Below are 25,241 nucleotides of genomic sequence, written 5' to 3' on the forward strand. Positions count from 1 at the left end.
ACAATACATTTTCCCGCCTACATCTTGATCTTCCTGTTTCAGAATGCGGGAAGACTTTTTTTTTTCTTGTAGAATTTATCTACCTGGTGGTATTTTTCAACAGCTTCCCTGGTAAACTACTGAAGACAAGGAAGGCCAAGTTCTCCCGAGCACAGAGAAGGCATTAACAGCCGAGTGATGTGTTTTCTCTGTGCCGTGTGTAGCAAGGCTTTTCTGACATCTCTGTACAAAGGCCCTTCATTAATTTATTTAATATAAAAGAGGGTGGCATAAAACCAGCGGGATACTTGCCGTTGTATCTGAGAAGTGAAGGCATCAACACCTGGTTTGACAGACGTAGCTGCAGTTCTCAGTGCCTTCTTAAGGTTGGTGTCTCATCAACTATTTTGTTCTCATTTTGCTCTAAGTATGTTCTAAGTATGTTTCATTCTTGAAAACAGCTGCTCACATATAGGTGCTGTCAAAATGGGATGGCGTGAACAGGGCGCAACTGTGAAATAGGGGGCACCTGTGTCCAGGAGGATGAACCTGTGACTGAAGTAGGGGGGTACCTATCTCCAGGAGGATGGGACCTATAATAGAGACAGAACCTCTCCTTGTTGAGCATGGTGGAGCATGCCTTTAATCCCACACTGGGGAGGCTGAGGCAGACGAAACTCTGTGAGTTTAAGACAGTCTGGTCTACAGAGAGAATTCTAGCCCACCTTCTCTCATTTTTTTTTTTTTAATTTGAATGTCAGACTGCAGTGCTATGCAGTTTGTAAACACTTGACATCTGTTTGAAAATTGGCAGGGGATATATTTAAGTTGGCTGAAAATTGAGTCAAATAGACCTAAATACTGATAGTTTCTTGGACTGTATGAAATGTTTTGAAAATCTAATAAAAAGACCAAGGTTCCATCTTCCTCCCACAACACTGCATGTAGCCAGTGTATCAAAACCTATAGAACTGTGGCCTTAACTGGAGCTTGCCATAGTTCCAGTGTCATCTGAAAGCTGTCAGGGTTTGAAGCAGATCCATGAGTTGGTTTTCATCTTGACAACAAATGCTTCATTCATTTAGACAAACAATTAAATCCAATAAAAATGCTAAATCTATAAACCTATTTTCATTGTCAAGTTCTGGCACAAACTGTTTTGATATCATAAAAGACTAGATGATAATATGTTTCAAGTCAAATCTGGCCTCAACTTCGCTATCTTACTCCCGAGAACTAAGTGATACTGGCAGTCAGTGCAGCTTTAAGGCGTTTCTGGAATTGGCGATGACTTAATCTTTGATTCTTATGAATGTTAGTCTTGATGATTTGTATGATGTTGTCCATTCTTTAATGATTCTGTGTATACATTTCTTGATGTAGTATGCCATGATACCTCATTAAATGTGAATTTTGGGTGGAAATTGTGTCAACTTCCATTAGTTTTATAAGTCCCTCTCTTTTATCTGTCACCAGGAAACCAACAATAGCTATACAAGGTATGCTGATAATGGACAAAAATTGTCACTTTAACTTCTTTTTATGTGCATAAATGTTTTTCTTGTATGTATATATATATACACCATGTACATGTCTGGTGCCTACAAAAGTCAAAAGAAGGCATCTGACCCCCTGGAATTGTGAACCAAATGGGGAACTGGAACTGGGTCCTCTGCAAGATCAGCAACTGCTCTTACACTGCTGAGCCTCTCTCTACAGCACCTGCTTCAACATGTTTTATTGCTCATAGAAACTTTTGATTTAGCTGTGTCCTTTACTACAACTAAAGCAACCATTTCTTTAATGGCATTGTATTCATTCCCAATACCTCTAGTTGAACGGCATGGGTAGCATTAGCAAGGCCATGAATAGAATTGAAAAGAACACCTCTGCTCTCCAAACTTCTTTTGAGAGACTGTCCTGTTTCCTCAGTTTGTCTGGCTATAGTCTACCGAGACAAGCTCTCCTTAGAAACCTCTCCCCTTTCAGTGTACATTATATCTGCCACAATTTCCCTATACCACTTAACAAATTCGCTATCAGAAAATGGTTTTGTCTTGTTTCTGTCATCAAGGATATGACCATATAACTAGCTTTTACAACATAATCTGAGTTACAATTTAGTTTTTTTGGGTGGGGGGAGTGTTAAGAGTTGGAGAGATGATAGCTCAGTACTTAGGAGCAATTGCTGCCCTTTCCCCCAAAGGACCTCAGTTCATTCCCAGCACCCACACAGTGCCTCACAAGCATCTGTAACTCCTGTTCCAGGAGATCTGATGCTCTCCTCTGGCGTCCGTGGGCAAAATGCGCAGACATGTATCAGGCAAGCACTCAAAGGACATCTGCTGGGAATCTGAACACATCCCCTCTCAGGGTACAGTGCAGTCCATCTGCCTTAAGAGAAACAGTTCTCTGGCTATTTTTGTTTAGCAAACTTCTTCCACCTGTAATCTTTCCTCTCTGGGGTTTTGTTTTCAATGCCATGGAAGCCATATGGGATTAACAGAATGATGATAGATAAGGGACCACCTCTAAGTTCACTATGAAAATTAACTGTCAGGAAAACAGAAAGCAGAGCTCGGGCAAGTTGAGGGCTGCTTATGAAGTGTGGTGGATGATGGGTGGCGTGGCTGAGGGGCAGAAATACCTTTATTACTCAAATGAGAACTCTTATCTATCTTCTAAGATTGAACACTTGCCATTTGTAGATGGAAACATCATGATAATGGCTGCATCCCACTCACCAATGCATCGGGAGCACGGGTCACACTAATGGCGCAAATTCGACTATATTGGGAAGACAGCCTATGAGAGCTGTGAACCACCATAAAACTAAAGCCACAAATGTGCCCAAGACTCAAGAAAATACACATTTACTCTGCTGACAGTGTGACACGATGCTGTCTGTCATTTACTGTGCCCACACTTAAAAATCCAAGTGAAAAAAAAAAGGAAGAAAGGGTTGGTGCTGATGGCGCACACCTTTAATCCCAGCACTCAGGAGACAGAGGCAGGTGGATCTCTGTGAGTTCGAGGCCAGCCTGATCTACAGAGCGAGTTCCAGGATAGTCAGGGCTACACAGAGAAACCCTGTCTCGAAAAACAAACAAACAAACCCAACCAACACAAGATTCCATTTGTGGTAGGATGGTGGCACAGACTTACAATGCCAGGACTTGAGAAGGGTCAGCAGTGGTGCCAGGGAGGACTCACTACTCTCCACAATGACTAGTCGATGAACTTCACTTTATTCCTATTATATTTTCATGGATACAGCTAGGATTTGTGAGTCCTTGTCTTCCTCAGCCCCTGTGCGGTCAGGTGACTAACGCTTTCAGAGCTCAGCGTTAAAAACTGGTGGGGTGTTCCGGTAATACAAAGAGAGATGAAACAAGGAAAACGTTATACTATTTCTAATGTCGATCAGAGGGAAGAGAATAAGTCCAGCTATAATCAAACTATTTAACCTTTTTACCAATATAAAACTTGTGATAAACACGGCATTTAAGAAGTATTGTATTGTGAGTGCATGCATGTGCGTGTGTGTTTGTGAGTGTGGGTGCACACATGCTACAGGGGATCACAGAGAACAATTTTCAGGAACAGGTTCTTGCCTTCCTCCTTGTTGAGGCGGGATCTCTGTGTTTCTGCTGCTGCACTACAGGCTTCTGGCAAGCTGGCTGGGGAACCTCCAGAGAGTTCTCCCATCTCTGCCTCCCGTCTTGCTATAGGCGTGCTGGGGTATAGATGCGTACAGCTGCAGCAGCTATGAGTTGCAGGGCTCGGATTCCAGGCAGCACAGCACAGCTCTTCCTACATGCCGAGCTACCTCCCTGGGCACTAGGGTTTTCAGACACAGGGTGATTTTAATAACAAATACGATAACTTCAAATTATATTACTTATTTAATAAAATGTTCGTTTTTAATTATTGTGGATACCAGAAAAAAATCCAGTGACATGTAGTTATTCAATACATATATCAATTTTACCTTAATTTCCCATCTAATACCTTACCTACTATATACAAGCACAGAAATAAATAATAAGGTAGAAATGTCTTCAATGTCTCCAGTGTTTGACTCACACAGAAAATAAATCTTTCTGTACAAGAATGAAGTTCAGTCCGTGACATATTTGTATTTAACACCTTCTTGTTAAAGAGCAGACAGATCTTCTGAAAGAGACGCTGCTTCATTCATTGTTTCCTTCTCAGGAAGAATATGTGTGATCCAATAGTTAAAGAAGGCGGAGATCACTCTGGCATGGTCTGTAAGGCAAAAACAAAACCAGAACAAAAAATTAAATAAATAAAATCATAAATACTAATTACTTTATAGGTTTTAGCCCTCGGGTCCAGAGAACACCGGACACAATCTAAGGAATGCTATCTTGGGACAGCAATAAGCCAACAGCGGCACAGTGCAAAGGGAGGCAGAAAGGAAACGGAAGTTCGTGTCCAGGAAAGAGATGGAATCCTAAGTGGCGTACCGGGAGCTGGAGTCTTCGGCCTTCAGGATGGCAGTGCTGTGCCACGACAGCCAAAACAGTCGAGGGGACAGAGTTCATCTCTACACACCTGCCAGCCCTCCAGGCCCTTCCCAAGGGGCCCAGACTTCCTTGAGCATCAGGTTTTACAATCACCCCAAGTTGCATGTGAGGCACAGGTCCCAGAAAAGATACATCTAGAGTTTAGTTTAGGGTGGTTCTACCTCTAAAGATTGCAGCGAAAGAGAATACGAGACAGCCCTAAGCCTGGACAGAGGGGACCCCTCCACAGCTATGGCCCAATCCCAGGGCTCCTCTTGATTTGTTCCATATAATGCTTTACTTCCAAACCACGTAGTATATAGTATCTGGGAGACCTGGTGCTGGTGTGTGTGTGTGTGTGTGTGTGTGTGTGTGTGTGCAAATTCCCCTTTATTTCACACAGGCCCTTTGAGATCCTATTTGTTTTTTGCCTATAGACAAGGTGTTTGAGCTCTCTGTGTCTTTTTCTGTGTTGGGATAACGTAAGGAAGCTTCACAGTGAATTTGAGTACAGGGAAGTGGAGTGCAGACACCCCTACTTGCAAGATTGGAAGATCTTCCAATCTTTCTCTGAAGGTTCCGTTCTAGGTCTTGTATCTTTTCACACTCCTCTCTGGGGAAACCCTTGAGTGAATGCTGCAGTACTTACCAGGGGGCATTGCACAATGCTCTGGGAACATCTTCAGAGCGCTCTGCAGCCTCTCGGTGTCCTGCAGGAGCAGCAGAGTTTTCAGGTGGTCCAGGATGAGCACGTCTGAGGGGGGCATGCTCCGAGACTCGAGGAGGTGAAGCAGCTCTTCAGTTGTTTCTACGCACACTGCGGGATCGAAGTCTTTGGAAGTGTCTGAAAGGAGACCCACAGAATCTTAGTTTCAAGATAAACTTCACTTCATTCAGAGTCCTCAAATACACCTCCCGCTTGCGATGAGATGCGGGAAACGTAACAAGCTCCCAGGAGAGAACTGGGATAGGACTATGGGAAGAAAGATGAGCGTGTGCCACTATTGGCACGACACTGGAAATCCGGCTTGTGTGTAGCTGATTGTTTAAACAGCTTCCGCGCATAACACAATGCCTGAGTGACAGACAACAGCAGGGAAAGACAGACAAGGAAGCTAAGCTCAAAGGCAAGCTTCGGGTCTTTAAAAACAGCAGCAACAGAGCAAGGGTTCTGGCTGTTTAGCACAAACCAAGAAAAGCCACCTAGAGGCCAGCTTTGTTCTCTGAAAGGTCCACTGATCTAGGCGTCTGTCTTGGAAAGACAATCGGTTCTTTTTTCTTTGGCTCTTTTAAACTTTCTATTCATTTACTTTTTATTTTAGTCAGCACACTAAGTAATGGATTTCACTTCATGTTCACATGTACCCTGGTTCTTACTTGTCCCACTGCTGCCTCTGCCTGCTGCCATCACTGCTCTTTCTGGTCCCTAACCAGTCATCCCTTCTTTAATTTCCATGTTACATGGTTTCCATACCCTCTGCTGTCCCTCCCTCCCCACTTTCTTTAGATCTCTTCCTCCATCTCACGGTCCTCTTTCTACTTCCATGTCCTGGACACACACACACGTAAATTAAAATTTAGATTTCCATATGGGAAACACAATTGCAGTATCTGTATATCTGAGTCTGGCTTGCTTCACTGAACATCAGTGATGGTCTTAGTTTCAGTTTGCTGGAAGGGTCACAGCTTCAACCTTCTTGCAGCTGGATACAATTCCATCGCAGTATGGACCATATTTGCCAACTTCAGGGTTTTATGTGTCACCAGCTTCCTGTGATTGATGGTGTGATTACATGTGACACTATCTGTGTCAGTCCTTGTGGCTGTTTGAATATATATGGCCAACATAGGCTCAGAGATTTGAACACTTGGTCACCAGGGAGAGGTGCTCTTGCTGGAATAGGTGTGACCAGAGGGGAGGAAGTATGTCACTGGAGGTGGGCTTTGAGGTTTCAGAAGCTCAAGCCAGGCCCTGTGTCTCTCTCTTCCTGCTGCCTGCAGATCTGGGTGTAGAAACTCTCAGCTCCTTCTCTAGCACACCATGTGCTAGATATCATGCTCCACTCCATGACAATAATGGACTGAACCTCTGAACTGTAAGCCAGTTCCAATTAAATGTTTTCCTTTAAAGGCGTTGCCACGGCCATGGTGTCTCTCCACAGCAACAGAAACCCTAACTAAGACAGTCCTGCTGGAGCCTATATGGCCTTAATCACTTTGAAAAGCTCAGCTGTCGTCTCCAGGAACAATTCCTGTTCTGCCTGGCGTCTTCCCGAATTACAGCTGTCTGAGTGTCAGACCTGCTGTGTGTGTGGGGGGGTATTTCACACACAGATCATTACACAGTTACCTCTCACATGACTGCACACTTCTCAGTGGTACTCTCAAGAACATTCACTGGCTGGCTGGCATCTGCATCTAGCACACCCACACCTTTCCCTAGATGCCCCAGTGATGCCATCCAACTGGGAGAGCAAACGTTCAGTGCATCTTGTTCTGAATGTGATCACAGTGGATGCTGATTGGCACCAGTTCCTTCTGGTCCTTAGGTCAGTTGCTAATCAAACAGTATGAAAATGAGCAATTGTCAACCAGGAGAATAGAATTTATTTTTTTCAGGTCCTATATAAATATATATGCAGTTGCTCAAAAATGCTTACTGAAAACTCAGGCCAGCAGGTTGTATATGAAAAGGAAAAAGCCAGTGTGCCTCTAGGAAAAGCTGTGGCTCGCTCACTTCTCTGCAGCTAATAAAAACGAGCAGCCGGTCCAAGCAGTCGGCTGAAATGGTCTGCTTTGAGAAACACAGCCTCCAACACCAACACATCCCAGAGGCTGACTTGAGAGATGCAAAACTCATAAGCCCAATCCACATGTGGGAACCCCAACTTCATGGTGGGAACCCCAACTTCAACACAGGAGCCTAACTTCATGGTAGAAGCCCAACTTCATGGTGGGAACCCCAACTTCCTAACAGGATCCTAACTTCATGGCAGAAGTCCAACTTCATGGTGGGAACCCAAACCTCATGACAGAAGTCCAACTTCACAGTGGGAACCCTAAGTTCATGGCAGGAGCCCAACTTCACAGTGGGAACCCTAAGTTCATGGTGCTGGCTGTTGTTTCCCACAAGGTGCACAGGGGAGACAACATGTAGGAGCCGTGGGCGAATACAGTTTCATGTTAGAAAGAATTGAAACGTTCTGGGTTTTGACTTGAAACTTACTGTTTACTTGGAATACTGTGAAGGCTGATCCCAATTATCAACTAGAATCAGCTGTGAGATGGCCCTCTAGGCAAGTCCATGGTGGGTTATATCACTTAGGGCCAATTACAATGGGAAGATCCACCCACTGTGGTTAGGTACCCTTTCAGATTGGCATCCTGGACGAGAGAGAGAGAGACAGAGATACAGAGACAGACAGACACACATACACAGAGAGAGGGGGGGGGTAGGAGGAGGGGGAGGGGGAGGGAGAGGAAGACGGAAAGGGAGAGAGAAAGAGAGAGAAAGAGAGAGAGGAAGACAAACATCCACTGCTCCCTTCCTGACTGTCGCTATAGGATCAGCAGCCTAAAGCTCCCCTGCCCTGACTTCCCTACCATGATGGCCTTTCTTCATTATATGTAAAATGACATATAAAGGCCAGTAAGTCCCCTTCTTCCTTAAGTTTCTTTTATCAGATATCTTATCAGAGCAATGTGAAAAATAACTAAGACTCACACTTTAATGTGCTTTATACAGTAACAATTGAAGCATTTTACTACACTTAGTTATTTTCCTAATACTGGGTGGCTGCCACCATTCAAAGGAAGACATGGGTAGGAGGGACATCCTTACCATCATAAAAATAAATTTCTTGTGTTGACCTGAGAAAACTCAGGATGCTGTCGGCCTTGCTGTTGGCAAGCTCAATGTCTTCCTGGGTGGCATCTGTGACGGAGCACTCCTGGTCCTCCTCGGTCTCTCCCCCTGCGATGCCGTCCGCTTCGGCCTCACTGCCGCTTTCGGGCTGATACAGGAAACTGATCCCACAGGGCTTGGCGATGGAGCCAGTTGCTTTCTTCCTCCTAAGCTGCAGCTTCTTTTTCAGCTTCTTTCTTTTATTTTTGCTCATCGTGGGGGCATCTGGAAGCTGGGGGTGCATTTTCTCTTGCAAAAGCTCTGGCTGTGTCTCTACTTCTGTTTGCTTTAGAACAACATCATTGAGGTTTTGAATATTTTTCTTGGATTTGCGCCTTCTAATTCTTTTCCTTTTTGGTTGATCCTGAAGATCTGGTTCTGCTGAAAAATTCAAATACAGTAATTTTGAGTATAACAGAACCATAGCAATCATATTTAACTAGAGACATTTTCTACCAGGATTTTTTATAGTTTCAGTACAAAAGGTATTTAAACAACTTACTTCAGTGATTCTCAACTTTACCTTCAGTGATTACTTCACTTAGATATTAGTCTCAACTACAATTCATATGAATCTCCATCTTTATTTCCTCATCCTACAAAAAATATACATATGGCTATGAGAATTTTGACATTTAGACTGTGTTTTTAGGGATACAGCTGCATCTTTATTAGTGCAAAATTTAATCTCCCATGGCCCTGGAATAAAAGCATATGAACTAGACTTATTTATTTACTTAATTGTTTTTCTTGAGATGGGGCTTCCTATAGAGTTGATACCAGGATGTCTTTAAATTTGAGATCATCTTGCCTCAGCCTCTAGCTGTCTGTCTTCAGAATGCGAGTGTTGTCCTACTGAACAGGAATAGACATTTACACGTTTTCCGTTCTAAGAGTTGCAGGAGCTAGTGTGAACAACCCATCAATCAGGCACACAGAAATATCTCAGGAGCAGCAAAGCCCTACACAGGGACAGGGGAAAAATCTACTGGTGGGAGAACACCCAGTAGAGGCATTGTTACTAATGCGAGGGAGGGCTGACTGTGCAGGACTGACTCCCAAAGAATGGATGGAGAATATGGAGACTGTTGAAGAATGTATATGGAGACTGTTGAATGTATACAGAGACCGTTGGATGTAGATGGAGACCATTGGATGTATATGGAGACCGTTGGATGTATATGGAGACCGTTGGATGCATATGGAGACCGCTGGATGTATATGGAGACCGTTGGATGTATATGGAGACCGTTGGATGCATATGGAGACTGTTGGATGTATATTGAGACCGTTGGATGTATATGGAGACCGTTGGATGTATATGGAGACTGTTGGATGTATATGGAGACTACTGAAGAATATATATGGAAACTCTTGGGAGTGTATGTAGACTCTTGAGACTACATATGGAGACTAAAAATATATGACACACAATTCTGCACTCCATCACACATATATCTTACATGTTTGAAGGTCACTAAGCACACAGGCCACAGACACAACGATCTTCTCATCACAGGTAATTCATGCACTTGGGCCCTGTCTGACCACACCTACAACTGCAAAGCTTGTCTACACCTGTCCTGGAACTAGCTCTGTAGACTAGGCTGGTCTTGAACTCACAGAGATCCGCCTGCCTCTGCCTCCCGAGTGCTGGGATTAAAGGCGTGCGCCACCATCGCCCGGCCAGACAATTCTGTTTTAGGAAATTCTTGCTTGAGATTTCTGAGCTGTACACTATTGAGAAACCAAGGTTAACCTAAGTGCTGCCTACTGGTCCCATAGGAAACTACCTGTCAGTGGCTTTTTCTCTGCTTGCACACTAGCGTCCTTATGTGCAGCTGACTTGCACGGAGATGTGAGGGCAGTTCCGGCACACTCTGTCCACCCTGAAGATGCACAAGGTCTCTTCCAGTGAGCGTGAACCCTGCTCTCTCCCACCTCACATGGATCATCCCTCAGCTTGGTGCCCTTGTCAGGTTAGATGCTGTGTTGGGGGGAACAGTGAACAATCTCATTGCTATTTTTGAATGAAAGTTCTCAGTTTTCTCCTGACACACTTAGCAACAGTATCTATGAAACCCACTGCTACCTCAAACTTGACACGAGGCCAGAACTACGCCTCATAAAATCGTGGTATTAGATTATGGGCTAGCTCATAAATTGCTCCCCTTAATTACCAGCAGACTTCTGAATAGAGTGTTCTGCCATTTCATCTGCTAGTATGAACTGATATCAGGAGCCAATGCTGATTTCAAGTATCTTTGAATTTTTGACCATGAAATGGTCTATTAAATATTCATGGCCCCAAAGTGACTACTGTTTATGGAACTGTTTCTCTTGGGTTCATTTCACAATAGAAAAAACAATCTTCCTGGTGTCTTTATAAATATTAAATGTCATTAATTTGGAGAACAGAATCCACAGATATTTTATCGTCTCGAAGGAAGGATGTATCTGGGAGCCAGTGTGAACGGTCCCCAATGTGTACGTAAGTCCTGATTGCTCACTACGGAGGGAGGGCAGAGGCTCTTCAGTTCTCCTCCAGCTATTTGTGGGCACCTCCCCTCTGGAAGCCACCTCCAGGCCTACAGCTACTTGCCACCTTTGTTCTCTGTGGTTTATTTCGTCTTCAAGTGGTCATCCCATAATATGAATGGCTGTCACATTGACAATGATTACAGCATTGATCTGCTATTTCAGAAAGGACTAGGAAGTAGTTGTTTTAAAAGGTGGCAACAGCAAAACAGCTCTCAAATGATGCATTTACCATACCGTGGTCATGGTGTCTCTTCACAGCAATAGAAACCCTAAGACAGGCCACACCTCCTAATCCTTCCCAAAGAGTTTCACCAACTTGGGATCAAATATGCAAACTCTTGAGTCCATGGGGGTCATTCTCATTCAAACCATCACAGAAGGGGAGAGCAGGGGAAAAAACTTGCACAAAATCTTAATGTTGCTAATGAAAAGATTCCCATGATAGAAAATGTTGTGGAATATTATTTTAACTAGGCAAAGATATGTTACATGCGTTTATGCTGCAGAATATTACTTTAGCTGTGTAAAGCTGTGTTGTTTTTCTTTATGCTGCATTTGCTTAACTGTGAAAAGAAGTGTGGTATTTGCTTCACTTTGCCTGCCTGATTGCTCTAATAAAAAGTCAAAGCTAGACAGAGAGAAGGGTAGGTGGGGCTGGTGGGCAGAGAAAAGAAACTGGAGGAGAAATCTAGAAAAAGAGAAGAGAGAAGAAGGAAGAGAGAATGAGGGACATGCCTGGAGCAAGAAGCCAGGCAAACGCCAGTCAGCAGACACAGAGAAGCAGTGGAGTAAGATATACAGACGTAAGAAAGTAATAAGCTCCAGGACAAAGTGTAGATAAAGAGAAACAGGTTAATTTAAGTTAAAAGACGTGGGTAGAAACATGTCTAAGCTAGGCTGAGCATTCAAAGCCAATGATGTCTCTGTGTCATGGTTTGGACACTGGTTGGTGGCCCAAAAGAAATAGCCTAGCACAAGAAAATATTTGGGAAATTTTGACACTACTATATGACAAGGTCTTAGATCCAATTAAAATTAAGAAGGAAAACGCAAAACATGATAAGGGACAGCTACAAGACCTCTCTACTGTCAAACCTTCCCATACTTAGAAAGAATGCTATCCTGGCCATTTGCTTGTGGGTCAGGGTTATCTCAGGACCCAGCCAAAACAAAGGGAGAACAGAGACTGCATGAGAATCACATTGCTGCATATAAAGGAAATTCCAAAGTGTGAGGCAAGCTTTTTACAAACAGGTAAGGGCACAACTAAATGAGAAGGGTATAGTCCGTCAGAGAGAAAGAGTGTGCTACCGTTAAATGAGGAATGGAGTAAAGGTCCCAGACCAATTCCCAACATAAAAAAGTCACATGACTGTTGCGGGAGGCAAGGTTCTGTTCTTATCTCCACAGGAAAACACTCATCTTTGAAAAATTCAAGGGACCCTGGATGTTTGGATACTGACAGATGGAAAAATACCTGCCCAATAGGAAATATCAAGAAAATTGAATGAATTGTGTAAGTAAAATATATTAAACCATATTTCTAAATTTATAAAGCTGGTTTTGAAGTTGGACTCTGGCTCAGTCCCTCTCCAATTCCAAGCCTGTTAGTAAGAGAAAAACCCAGAGTTTCTGGAGTTTCTGTCTCATGTCAAGAGCCATGATATGGGACAGAAAGAAATATGAGTTTAGAAAACATCTTTGCTTTTCTTCATATCTATCATACTTTTCATTGAATATATCTATCATGCCTTTCAGTGAATATGTATATATATGTCTATATGATTAATGTTTAAGTTTTTCACAATGAAGTGACATTTGAAGTTTCCAGGAAGAAGATGGGGCCCCATAACAACAACTCCACCTGGTTGATATGACGTCATGATACTGATAGCGCTACAACAAGACCTGCTTTGGGTACCAGCTGTACAAGACAGTTCCAACTTGGTTAGCTGAAATGGTGCACATCTTATACAACATTTCGGCCAGACCTGCACAAAATATTCAGAGACTATTGGCAATTTAAAAAGACATTGATCTTGAAATTTAACCATCATTTTACTTTCACAGGATCCCCCAGAAAGAACGTCGCCCCTATGACAGCTAGAAGTAACTCTAGAGGACGATGTCCCCTCTCCCAGTAAAGTTTGCCTTTGGGTTTAGGGACATCATTTAGGGGTTGATTATAATTAGTATATGATTGAGGGTTGGGGGAGGAATTTTATAAGCTCAGGGATCATTTTGAAAAAAAAAAGAGGGATGATGGGATAATAGATTTGTAATTGTGAGTTACTGTTTTTAGACAAATATATTGGTATAGATTCTTGTATATTGATACAAAGTTTAATTATATTGACTATTGTATGCATGCATGTTTCTACCTCTGTTTAAAACATTTTTTTATGTATTGACATATATTGTATTGATATATATATTGTATATATTTACCATATTGCAGTGTACATTTCTACCTCTGATTAAGATACTTATATAATGTTTGTGTATTGATATATATTTACCTACTGCAATGTATATTTGTACATTGTTTATATTTGGAGGTCATTGTCCTCATTTGTTTCACAGTCGTTTATTTTCTTAGTCTTTAAGTTAGATAGATATTGAGAATTATATAGATTAATAGTCATCTAAGTTTGTCATTTATAATTAGATTAATCAGGTTCTTTAGATATATAGAGATTATACCCAGTATAGATAGATAATCTTCAACTTCTTCAAAGAGCTATAGAAAATGGCCTTTAATCTAACTCAGAGTTTTGTGGTAGTGAGACACAATTGCTCCTGGCAACACCGCTCTATTCCCGAGAGAATGTTGAGCACCAAAGACACTCCACCTGGAGCCTTTCTTTTTGGCAGAACTGGCCCTTGGGCAAAGAAATGCCCATACCTCAACCACTGACAGAGATACAGAACATGCATCAATGGATAAAACAGGACTGTCATATCTTGCCAAGACAGGGTAAGATAGTTTTGAAAAGTTGCTTGCCTTTGAAAATGGTATGTCAGTTATGTTAGGCCTTAGCCAAAGTTGGTTGCTTCAACGCTGCTAACGCGACTTTGGGTGATTGCCCAGGTAGCTAGTTGTCTCTGTGATTTGTTGCATGTTTTGGAAGTTGTTTTACTGAACTTCCTAATTACCCAGGTAACATTATTTCCCTTCTCAGATCTTTGATGGGGTTGAAGACTATATAAATGTAGTTACTTTCTCTCATGACTTGGCCAAGTTATTTATTATACAAGACCTAAGCTAGTTAGAATAGGATATTTGTACTTATTGTATATAATTTCATAGTAGGTTTAGAACTCTCTTATTTAAACAAAAGGGGGAGGTGTTGCGGGAGGTCCTCCTGCTCCTCCAACCTATAGCTGCTGAGATACCAGCCCATTGGGGCGTGGTCTCTCTCCCTTTAAAAAAGCGGCCATTTCCCTCTCCTCTCTCTCTTCACTTCCTGCTCCGCAGGCTACTAGACTCCCTTCCTGGTTGCGCAGAGGGCTGGGACGGTGATCTGTAAGTTTTTTCCCCTTTAAATAAATACCACCCTATTAATCATAATTCCAAACTGGTGTGGCATTGTTTGTGACTTATGCCTTCACATGACCCCCATCTTAGGGTTTCTAGTGCTGTGAAGAGACACCATGACCATGGCAACTCTTATAAAGGAAAACATTTAATTGTGGTGGCTTGCATATAGTTCAGAGGTTTAGTCCATTATTGTCATGGACAAATGCAAGGCAGCATGCAGGCACATGGTGCTGGAGAAGAAACTGAGGAAGTGCTTGTCACACTGATGTGGCTTTAGCATAGGAGACCTCAGAGCCCACCCCCACAGTGACACACTTCCTCCTCCAAGGCCATGTGTACTCCATCAAGGCCACACCTCATAATGGTGCTACTCCCTTTGGGGGACATTTTCCTTCAAACCACCACAACACTACTCAAAGCTCTAGGGCCAGGATCAAAGGACAGAAGGCAGAGTTGGGGCCTCACAGGTTAGCAGAATCGAGGTCAAGGTCCTAACAGGATGCGAGAGGACTTGTGAGGGATATGTTCATCTAGATCTTTGATGATGACTTTGGGAGCGGCACACTGTACCTTGGCTTCTGCACTGTGCCCTGGTCCCACAGGATTGCTGCATAGACTTCATGTGCTAATATGAGCTAAGACAAGCTGAGGAAGTGGATGAACCCTGGGGGAGCCCAGTGAGGTGGCTCCGTCTTTTGCATTTGTTGTGGCTATGCACTCCTAGGTTGTAGAATTTCCCAGGTTTAGAGAGCACAAAACACTGTATAAAATATATTACATATATGTTCATACAGGAAAACTGTAGCCTCCATCTTAGATAAAATACAGGCCTAAGGCAGTGTTGCTTACACATATTTTGGCAACTGAGAAAATAAGGTGTGTGTGCATAATTTTCATATATTAGTAAAGAGAAACATTTTCTTGGGATTTGGGGATCTTACAGAGCCTTGGAGGGAAACTACCTTAAGGAAGAAAATATGAGGACGGTGGCAAAGATGTGTCTGACAACAGTCAGTGTCACAACAAACACGGCCCGCTCACCTGGAAGGCACTGGCCTTCAGTCTACTTGGACAAGCCTATTTCTTAGAACCCAGCTTTTCACCGCGACACCTTTTCCACAATGACCTTGAGGACATTCCTTGACTGGAAGTCATATTTTCACCGAGGTGGAAAAGCCCTCTGACAAAGATTCTCACAAGTCTCCTGACCTTTCTCCAGAGCCCACCTGTGAATGTTTACCTCCCCACACCTGCACATCTAGCATAGCTTATCTACCTCTACAGCTCCAAGGTGAGTCTGCTCACTTGCCTTACCCTCAGCAAGAATCCTGTTAGGTTGGTTTGGCCACAATCCTTCTCATCCCTGCCGTTTTCTTAGTGATACACACCCACACACTCATATTCTCAATCCCCCCCATTCCCTAACTCAAAACCCTCACTTAAGCTAAGGCTACTCTCCCCTCCCCCGCACACACCTGGGAGGCGCCCGTGCAGTGGCCCCTGTAGCAGTTAAGATGGTCTTAAACACAAATCTGCCATAAACAAGCAGCATGAATGATTTTTAAAAATACTATGACATAACTCACAATTACAACCCATGTATTCCTAAAATCTCACCAGAGGGAAATGACCATGCCTGTGTTCTTAGATAAACCCAAGATAAGAATTATTAGAAAAACAAGATGCTGAAGGATTATGACACAATTCAGTTTCAACTTAGTTTCTGATGTAATTCTCTCCAATACTTTACATTTCTCAAAGAAAGATTATATATATATATGAATATATCTATACATAGACATATGTATAGATATATATCTGATGCAAATACTTATATACCAAGCATTTTCATGTAAGAAAAAACAGATGAATCTTGGAAAACCTTAATTTTTTTAAAAAAAGGCTTTTTTATAACCCTGTATATCCTAGATATTTCTTTATAACCCTTGGCAAGGCTACTTTCTCAGGAATTCTACATTAGCTCTGAAATAGCTGAGTAGCGCTGTCCTTCTGTAATGGGGAACTGCCCGCATGGAACCCACTGGCTGCAAGTAAATGCGTATGTACTTCAGTGTGGTTTGTGTGATAGGAGGGGCATCATGTATATCTCACCTTTCCTAATCAAGCACGAGAGCCACACGTGGCCAGAGGCAGCTGTGCTGGACAGGCTGATGGGTGAAAGCATATGGAGCTTGTCCTGGGACATTAGCTAGAGTTTTGAGTAGAGACAAAAAGCAAGTATTGGAACGACAAATGTCTCACCAATTAAGTAATAACTTTCACCATACAGCCAAAGATGGTATCTGTTTAAAAAGCACATGAGAAGCCAGTGTATTGCTTCCTCTGTGTCCCTGTAACACTACCACCAACGCCACCAGCAGTGTAGCGGAGAGATGTGGGCTCCTGCAGAGCATCGTGGTTGTGGGAGTGTGGAAGAAGCTGTTCACCACTTCTTGGCAGGCAGTATTTACAAAAGGCTGGCAACACTGGAAGGTGTCAGGGTAAGACATCTAAGGATGCCCCACCTCTCTACAGTAAGGCACCACTTCCTGCCTTTCTCCACCTCCCAATAATACCATCATACGAACCCGTGAGAGGATTAATCAATGGATTAGCTCAGAGTTCTTCAGACCTGTCTTTGGAAACCCCTTCACAGACACACCGAGAGGTCTGACTAATGTCCCAGGCATTTCTTAATCCAACTAGGATGATAAAACAAATTAGCTATCACACAAAATCAATCTCAGTTAATTCACAAACTGAAATGTGAATTTCTAACCCTACTGACCTAGCACTGGGGTAAGGAAAACAACCAGTGCACACAGAACCCTGGACAGGAAGCCTGGGATGACGGTCACCAGGACTTTGACCACAAAGGAGACAGAATTACAACCCAGCTCACTTAACTACAGGCCTTTAAGGCAGAGTTAATAGCATGCTTCTTTTTTTAAAGTAATGATAGATTGGAATTCCTGCTCATTGCACGTCAGAAGTGTCAGATATGGCCACAAGAAAGGGTTTCCTGTTTTGTCCCAAAGGAAGCAGTGGCCTGCTCCTTAGCAGATGGCTGCTGAGTACAGGTTTCGTTTTTAAACCCAGACCTGGGAGCTCCACTCTTCGGTTCTATTTCTTTACAGAAGTGCATGCTAAGTGCACACGAATGCCCTATGAGAATTGCTGTTGATTCTGACCTCTAAAGCCATGATCTGCTATCAGAAGAACTCAAGTTGGTTCAGCTTATACTGGGTGACAGTCCCATCTTCTAAACTGCCACCCCAGCAGGGTGCTCCAGTATGCCTCCTTCCCTAGCACTTCCAGACTACTGAGGTCTTTCTCCAGGCCTGGGACTCTTTCCTTTGAACTGTTAGGAAGGATGAGCCCATCTCCTGCCACAGGAAGAACTACAGAGACCATTCAGTCAACCAAAGTCTGAATTGAGTGTGTACTAAGCCTGCTGGCAACTGCCTGGAGAGAAACACTTCTCACAAAGCAGCAATAACAAATTTTTTACAGGGAGCTTTTAAAGGCAAAGAACAGAAAAACTACGTTCTGGTTGGCAATTGCAGGGGGAATAAAGCAAGCAAGCAGTTTAATAGAAGCCAGAAACATGCAGTTAGCCAGGACATTTCTTTTTCTTTTATTATTATTACTTTTAAATTTTTTATTTTTATTGAAAATAGATTCTTTTCTTACATACTACATCCTGATTATAGTTTTCCCTTTTTCTGCTTCTTCCAGTTTCTATCCAGTTTGAGATCAACTCCCTTTCTGCCTCTCATTAGAAGAGAACAGACTTCTAAGAGAACAACCAAACACGACAGAATAAAATATATTATGATAAACAAAAACTTTCATATTGAAATTGGACATGGCAACCCAACAGGATGAAAAGAGTCCCAAGAACAGGGAAAAGAGCCAGAGACCCACTCCTTCTCACAGTCAGGAGTCTCACTCCTATCTGCAGCAGAGGAGTGTTCCTCTTGCACACAAGTTTGCACTTCTATCTGCAGCAGGGGAGTGTTCCCCTTGCACACAAGTTTGCACTCCTATCTGCAGCAGGGGAGTGATCCCTTTCTCCACATCTTTGCCAGTATGAACTGTCATTTGTGTTATTGAGCTCAGCCATTCTGACAGGTATAAGATGGAATCTCAGAGTAGTTTTGATTTGCCTTTCCCTGATGGCTAAGATTGTTGACTATTTCTTTAAGTGTTTCCCAGTCATTTGAGATTCCTCTACCGAAAATTCTCTGTTTAGATCAGTACCCCCTTTAAAAAGTTGGATTATTTAGTTTTCTGATATCTAGTTTCTTGAGTTCCTTATACTTTTTGGATACTAGTCTGCTATTGCATGTGGAGTTGGTAAAAATCTTTTCCCATTCTGTAGGCTGCCACTTTGCCTGACTGACAGTGTTCTTTGCCTTACAGAAGCTTTTCAGTTTCATGATGTTCCATTTATTAGTTGTTGATCTTAGTGCCTGTGCTATTGATATTCTGTTCAGAAAGTCATCTCCTGTGCCAATGAGTTCAAGATAGACAAACCCTTATCCAAAAATATACACTGGAAAAAAGACAGCATCTTCAACAAATGGTGTTGGTCAAACTGGAGGTCTACATGCAGAAGAATTCAAATAGATCCATATCTATCACCCTGCACAAAACTCAACTCCAAATGGATCAAAGACCTCCACATAAAACTAGATACACTTAACCTGATACTAGAGAAAGTAGGGAACAGTCTTGAGCTGGGACATTTTGATCCTGAGTTCCTGAATGGGGTTTAGTTTTTCCCACCAGACTTTTCATGATGGGGGTAGAAAAGGTGCATGTGGGGTCATTTTCAGGTTCAACCAAAGACGGCTCCAGCTGAGACAAAATAGAGAAAACTTTGCTTTGTCACATCTCCTAGTCACTGTGGGTAGGCAGGGGACTAACTTTCATAGTGGTCAGCTGGCTCACAAGGCTGTCCTGACTTGATGTATGCAGAGATATAGATCACCCAGGGTCACTCCCATCCTAGTTCTATGGAGCTCATGCTTACCCCTTCCCCATTCTACTGTTTGCCTGAACAGAAATCAAAGATCTCAACTATTTCCTCTGCTTTGAACAACCAATGTTTCCAGCGCTTTCACTAAAACTGGCATGCTTATGTTCAACATTCAGAGGAACCCCATCACCTAACTCTTAGATCCTAACAGACCCGCCATTCAGATGGAAGCACACACGAGAAGATGAAGAACAGCCACTCACTGAGCTCCTGAAGTGGGCTCCCACCAGCAGAGCACGTGCCCAGACAGCTGCTCTGCTGAGGTTCACTGTCCCCGTGTCCGCAAACAGGTGTTCACACTCTGAGTACAACCACACATCTGGATTTCTGTGGTAAGCCATCATATCTGAAGGGTTTTGGTTTTTTAATAATCATTTGGTTTATTTGCTTGTTTATACAAATGATTAGAAAATATTACCATGAAAGAACTGTTTCATAGAATTTGCAAACTTTCACGTGACGCTTTCTCTCAGTTTAAATGTAAAAATAAGTTTTAGAATTCTTCTGTAGGTTCTAATTAAAACTGTTAAATATTCAAACGCACCCTCCCACTGCAAGTTACAACATCTCTTAAAAGATCATCTCAGAAATGCTCAGCTTTGAGGACTGGAGTTGGACCAGTAAGCTTATGATGGGACCAAATGGCTCCACTGCAAATCACAGATGATTCTGTCTTTAGGCCCACAAATTGCAGTTCTTTATCTACAATGACAAAGTGATAAAAACATTCATTTAGTATCGAGCACGATCAAGCAGATGACACAGGAAAGAAACAACATAAATCAAATACATGGAGACTGTTTAAAAACAGAGCAGTGGAGAGGATAAAATAAACAGAAATAAAAGACCTCATTTTATAAATTACATCAGTGACTTCAATCTTCATCCTTAGATGCTTGCCTCAGTGAGGAATGGTGTGGAGTTCCTGATGAATAAATAGTGACTGGAGGTCTCAAACACAGCCCAGAAAGCAACGGTGGCCACCCTGCCACAGACGAGTACACTGGTCTGTACGGACAGTGACAGTGAGTCACTATATGCTCTGTCTGTTTGGTTTGAATGTCAAATGTCCCCCCAACAGGCTAGTGTTTGAATGTTTTCCCCTTGGGAGGTCACGGGACTTCAGTGTAAGCGAAATGACCAGTGGAGGTAGGTCACTGAAGGTCACTGAGGATAGAGCTTTAAGAGCTATATAGCCTGTCTGGCTTCTGCCCAGAGATTTTTGTCCCCTGTTGGTGCCACGTGACAGGCTGTCACTGCAAGCTTGCGGCACGCTACTGGACCCACTCCTGCTGCCCTGATTTCCACACGATGGACTGTATCCTCTGAACTGTAAGCCAGGAGAAATCTTTCCACATGATGGACTGTATCCTCTGAACTGTAAGCCAGGAGAAATCTTTCCACATGATGGACTGTATCCTCTGAACTGTAAGCCAAGAGAAATCTTTCTTTCTTTAAGTTGCATCTTTCAGGTCATGTGACAAGAAAAGCAGCTAACACACTACTCCTGACCAGGATTTGCAGGGCGTCTGGGAATTATTCTCAGAGCTTACAGAACTGCGACGAGATGCACTTGACCCTGGCCAAGGGTCTGGCGCTAGTTCTAGATGTGCTAGAGGAGGAAAAGCGTGCTGTCAGAATCCTGAAGAAGGGTGTCTGAACGCTCTTTTATCATTTCTAAATAAAGTGTGTGTGTGTGTGCGTGTGTGTGCGTGTGCAAGAGAGAAAGAGAGAGAGAGAGAGGAAAAGAGAGACACAGAGAGAGACAAAGATAGAAGAATACAATAACTAGAAACAAAGGGGCATTAGATGTAGTCAGTAAAATATATCTCCGGAGGGTAAAGCCATCATTACTGGATTTAATGCAGCTTGGCTTTTAATTCCAAATATAGAGTAAATAGGCATTCACAGTGTTAGCTAGGACCTGGGGTGACACTCAGTGGAGGAGTGCTTTTGTAGGCTTGTAAAATCCTGTGTTTGCTCTTTAGTGTCTCAAAACAAACCAACCCCAGTGTTTACACGAGTTCCCCCATTTTGAGACTGTGTACTATGCAGCTCCGCCTGGTCTTGAATTTGAAATCCCCACAACTCTGTCTTCTGGGTGCTGCTGGGTAAGTTCCTGTGTATTATGCAAAGCATAAAATGATGGTAACACTGTCCTTCTTATGTATAGCATCATTAAAAACATATACATACCATCTATGATTTTTTTCTAGTAAAACCTTACAGCAAAACTCAGAAAAAATAAATAGGCTTATAAATAAAATACACTCCAAATGAAGTGAATGTATCCCCATGGTTTCTGTGTTGGAAACTTAACCCCTAGTCCAACAACATAAAGAGGCAGGACCTTTGGGAAGGGGTCTGGCCATGAGAATTCTGCCTCTGTGAGTAGATTCTGCCTTTACTGATGGAGTAAGCTGGTTGAATCTAGCCTCTTCTCCCTCCTGGCCATCTTGCCCTGCATTCCACCAGGGATGACACAACACCAATGCCTTCATCAGGTGTGGCCTCTTGATCTTAAGAGTTCTCAGGCAGTTAAGAGCATTGACTGCTCTTCCAGAGGTCCCGAGATCAATTCCCAGCAACCACATAATGGCTCACAACCATCTGTAATGAGATCTGATGCCCTCTTCTGGCCTGCAGGCATATGTGGAACACTGTATACATACATAATAAATATATCTTTAAAAAAATTCCCAGGCTTTAGACACATGAGGAAAATATATAGGTGTTCAGTATAAACTGCACAGCCTCTGGCATTCCTTATAACAGCAGAAAACAAAGCCTATTTGATAAATATATTATGGAAATAGAAGAAAAATCATTGTTTTATTTGATTGCTAAAATGGAGGAATGGCTCCATGGAAACCATCTCAAGGATTCTGTGAAATAGGCAGGGGCTTTCTGGACTTCTATTTTTCCATCAAGAGAACGCTCACAGGAGTTCTCAAGCAAAGAAAGACCTAGCTGTGGAGACACTTGCTAGCAGGCTCTCAGAGCTCCGGGAGGGTAGAGTCAGGTGAGCACATCACACACAGAAGGGGAGCTCTTGTGCAAGGGAGGCCTCCCGAGACCAGAAAGTTGGCTATCCTGTGCATTTGAATCCACAGGGGCAATCAGCACACTCCCACGCTTGGTCAAGACACTTCCGGCTCTTCACTACTCCTTGAAATCCACTCCTATTGTATGTTTTCGCTGCAGAAATAGCTGTTCTCACCAACCGTAGGATAAACAGAACCCCAGAAGGCACATCGGCACCAGAGTGCACACCATTCACCAGAGGTCACATAGGGTGGACACTATGCATGCATTTTCTGCCGGCACACGGAGGGGGAGAAGACGGTTTGTAATAGAGCCGGCTCTCCTGTTGTCGGTATGACAAGTGCTCAGAGGCAGTGGCCGGAGAAAGTGACCGAGGGCCTGGGCTGCACAGGAGCCCCACTGGAGCCTGTTCTGAGCACAGAGTAGAAAGCTACACCTTCCTCTGGTGCTGAGCTCCAGCGTGGGGTTGTGTTGTAAATGTATCAATTGGGGCCAGGTCTGCACAAGCATTTTGACTAGGTGTGGCTCTCTGTAATGGTCTCCGTTAACGGAGATATTCTTTTTATTTTTCATTTTTTTATTTTTAAATCGACTTCCCCTCTTCTTGGTCTCCTGGCCTGGAATTTAGTCTCTAGATTTGTCTTCTTGGTCATTTCTACCATGACCTTGTTAGTATCTCTATCCCAGTTTCTAGTCTATCAAGAGCCTCACTCCAGTGTCAGGATGTTGGGGGCTCCTTTTGTTTGTTTGTTTTGTTGCTGTTTTGGTTGTTTGTTTTACTTTTAAGGAAAATAGATAAACCAAATCAATCAGGGTCATATAAAATTAAGAATGACTAACTGTAAAGAAGGACAGTCTGGACAGTCACCTAAAACATCCCATGGCCAGCAAACTGCAGGGATATTTGCTGCCCACACCTGTTCCTTACACCATATACAGACCGGATGCTGCATGTGACCCAGGTCGGTTTTGGCGCTTGCAAGGTGCTCAGTCCCCTTTCACTGAAGGCAGCAACCTCCTTGATCCCTTACTGCAGCTGCCCAAGCTTTGCCAATGGAGTCGAGCTGAGTGAAGGAAAGAGAGGCATTCAAGACTCCATGTGTCTGATGCCAGGAAGGTCACAGCAGAGAGCAGGCCGAGTCAAGAAGGGGATAACTAAGCGTCACCTGAGCAGCCCAGGAATCCTCGCCCAGCTGCTCTAAGAGACGCGGGCCCTTGGGCTGTGCCAAGCAGCCTTTCACTTGCCTTTTTTTATGGGATTTTATCTACACGTCCATTCAAAGCTCTAGAGGTCCACAATCTGACCCTCTGCACACAAGACAAATAAAAGCTCTAAGAAAATGTGCATGATGGAACCAGAGAGGCTTGGCATTTATAATTTCTGAAGCATCAAGTTTGAAATGATGCTATCCCCAAGACAAACCTCTCATGACCTTATAATTAAAAAAATAATAATCCAAATTTGCCGAAATTCTCTTAGCTGCTGTTTGGCACTGACATTCTGGATAAACCTGCTGGAGTGGAGCTAGATACTAAAAATAGCTGCAGCCTTCTGACTATCTCAGTCCGCCAGCCTCCTTTAAAGGGGCCTTGAGTTATGGGATGCAATTCAATCCAGCTCTTACTTCTGAACGACACGGAAAGAATACACGGGATATCAGAAAGGGAATGGGAGTTAAAATATGACAGTCTAGATGCTGACCCTTTTATGATTTTAAATGCTAATGCCTGATAATAATTAATACTGTTCTGGTTAGCTTTGAAGAACTGCCTCCATCAGATGGCTTCTGGGTCATTTTCTCAGGAGCTCACTGATGCAGAAAGGCCCAGCACACTGTGGGCGGTGCCATCCCTAGGCACGTGAGCCTGGGCTGTGTGAGAAAAGGCAGTTGAGAAAGGAGCAGGTGAAATGCGCTCCTCCTGGCTTTCTGACTCGGTTCCTGTCTTTGCTGCCTTCTTTGGCTTCCCTTGATGGGGAACTGTAGCCCGTGAGGCAAAGAAACCCTTTCTTCTCCCATGGTTTTGATCAGTGTCTTATCCAAGTAACAAGGACCCTAAGGAGGACAGATGCCATCCAAGGAAAGGCTGACTTTAGCTCTTATTTAGGAAGACTTTCATTACTAAACTATGTATTTACTTTATGAACACTTGATAAGTTTGGGGACAAATATGTACAATTTAACTACTTTCAATAAGATTAATTAATTAATTTGAATTCCTCCCTGAAAAAGCTCTGATACGCTGAAGTAAGGTCCAATTTTTCTAGGTTAATATTTATATAAATATTTTAATTCTCTCTGTGTGAAGCTCACTAGACAAAATCCCATGACAGAGAAGGGCAAACGGGTACAAAGTCCCATCTCTAATCAAGAAGCTGTCTGCACAAGTAAGAAAATCAGGTATCTTCAATGGAATGGCCCTGGGCCTGTCAGCCAGGGCAGACCAAAGCTCAGGGACGGTTGACCAACACAAAAAAGACTCCGTGCCTGCTGTTTTCATTTTGTTCTGGGATTTTCTTTTCTTTCTTTTTATTTTTAAGAGAGAAAATATGAAAATAAGAAAGAAAGGTAGGTGGGGAGAGGATTTGGGAGGAGTTGAGGGAGGGAAAAGAAAAACTGAGAACAATAAGAAGGAAGATAATGCTGTATGTAGAGTGGC

At 43.0% G+C, this 25,241-nt stretch overlaps 1 protein-coding gene across 2 annotated transcripts in view; it reads right to left on the reverse strand.

Annotated features, from left to right (window-relative positions):
- Positions 1-3,865: 3,865 nt before the first annotated feature.
- Positions 3,866-25,241, reverse strand: part of Erich1 (glutamate rich 1) — a 56,783-nt gene continuing 35,407 nt past the window's right edge. The window contains exons 4-6 of one of the 2 annotated variants that reach the window (XM_075986261.1): positions 8,350-8,793; positions 5,158-5,352; positions 3,866-4,248 (exon numbers count right to left, since the gene is read on the reverse strand). In XM_075986261.1, the coding sequence (XP_075842376.1) occupies positions 4,136-4,248; positions 5,158-5,352; positions 8,350-8,793 (752 nt within the window). In that variant the 3' untranslated portion in view covers positions 3,866-4,135. The remainder of the gene's footprint in view (positions 4,249-5,157; positions 5,353-8,349; positions 8,794-25,241) is intronic. The other variant, XM_075986262.1, reaches the window with a different exon arrangement.

This window comes from Microtus pennsylvanicus, chromosome 9, assembly GCF_037038515.1.
Source record: "Microtus pennsylvanicus isolate mMicPen1 chromosome 9, mMicPen1.hap1, whole genome shotgun sequence".
NCBI lineage: Eukaryota > Metazoa > Chordata > Mammalia > Rodentia > Cricetidae > Microtus > Microtus pennsylvanicus.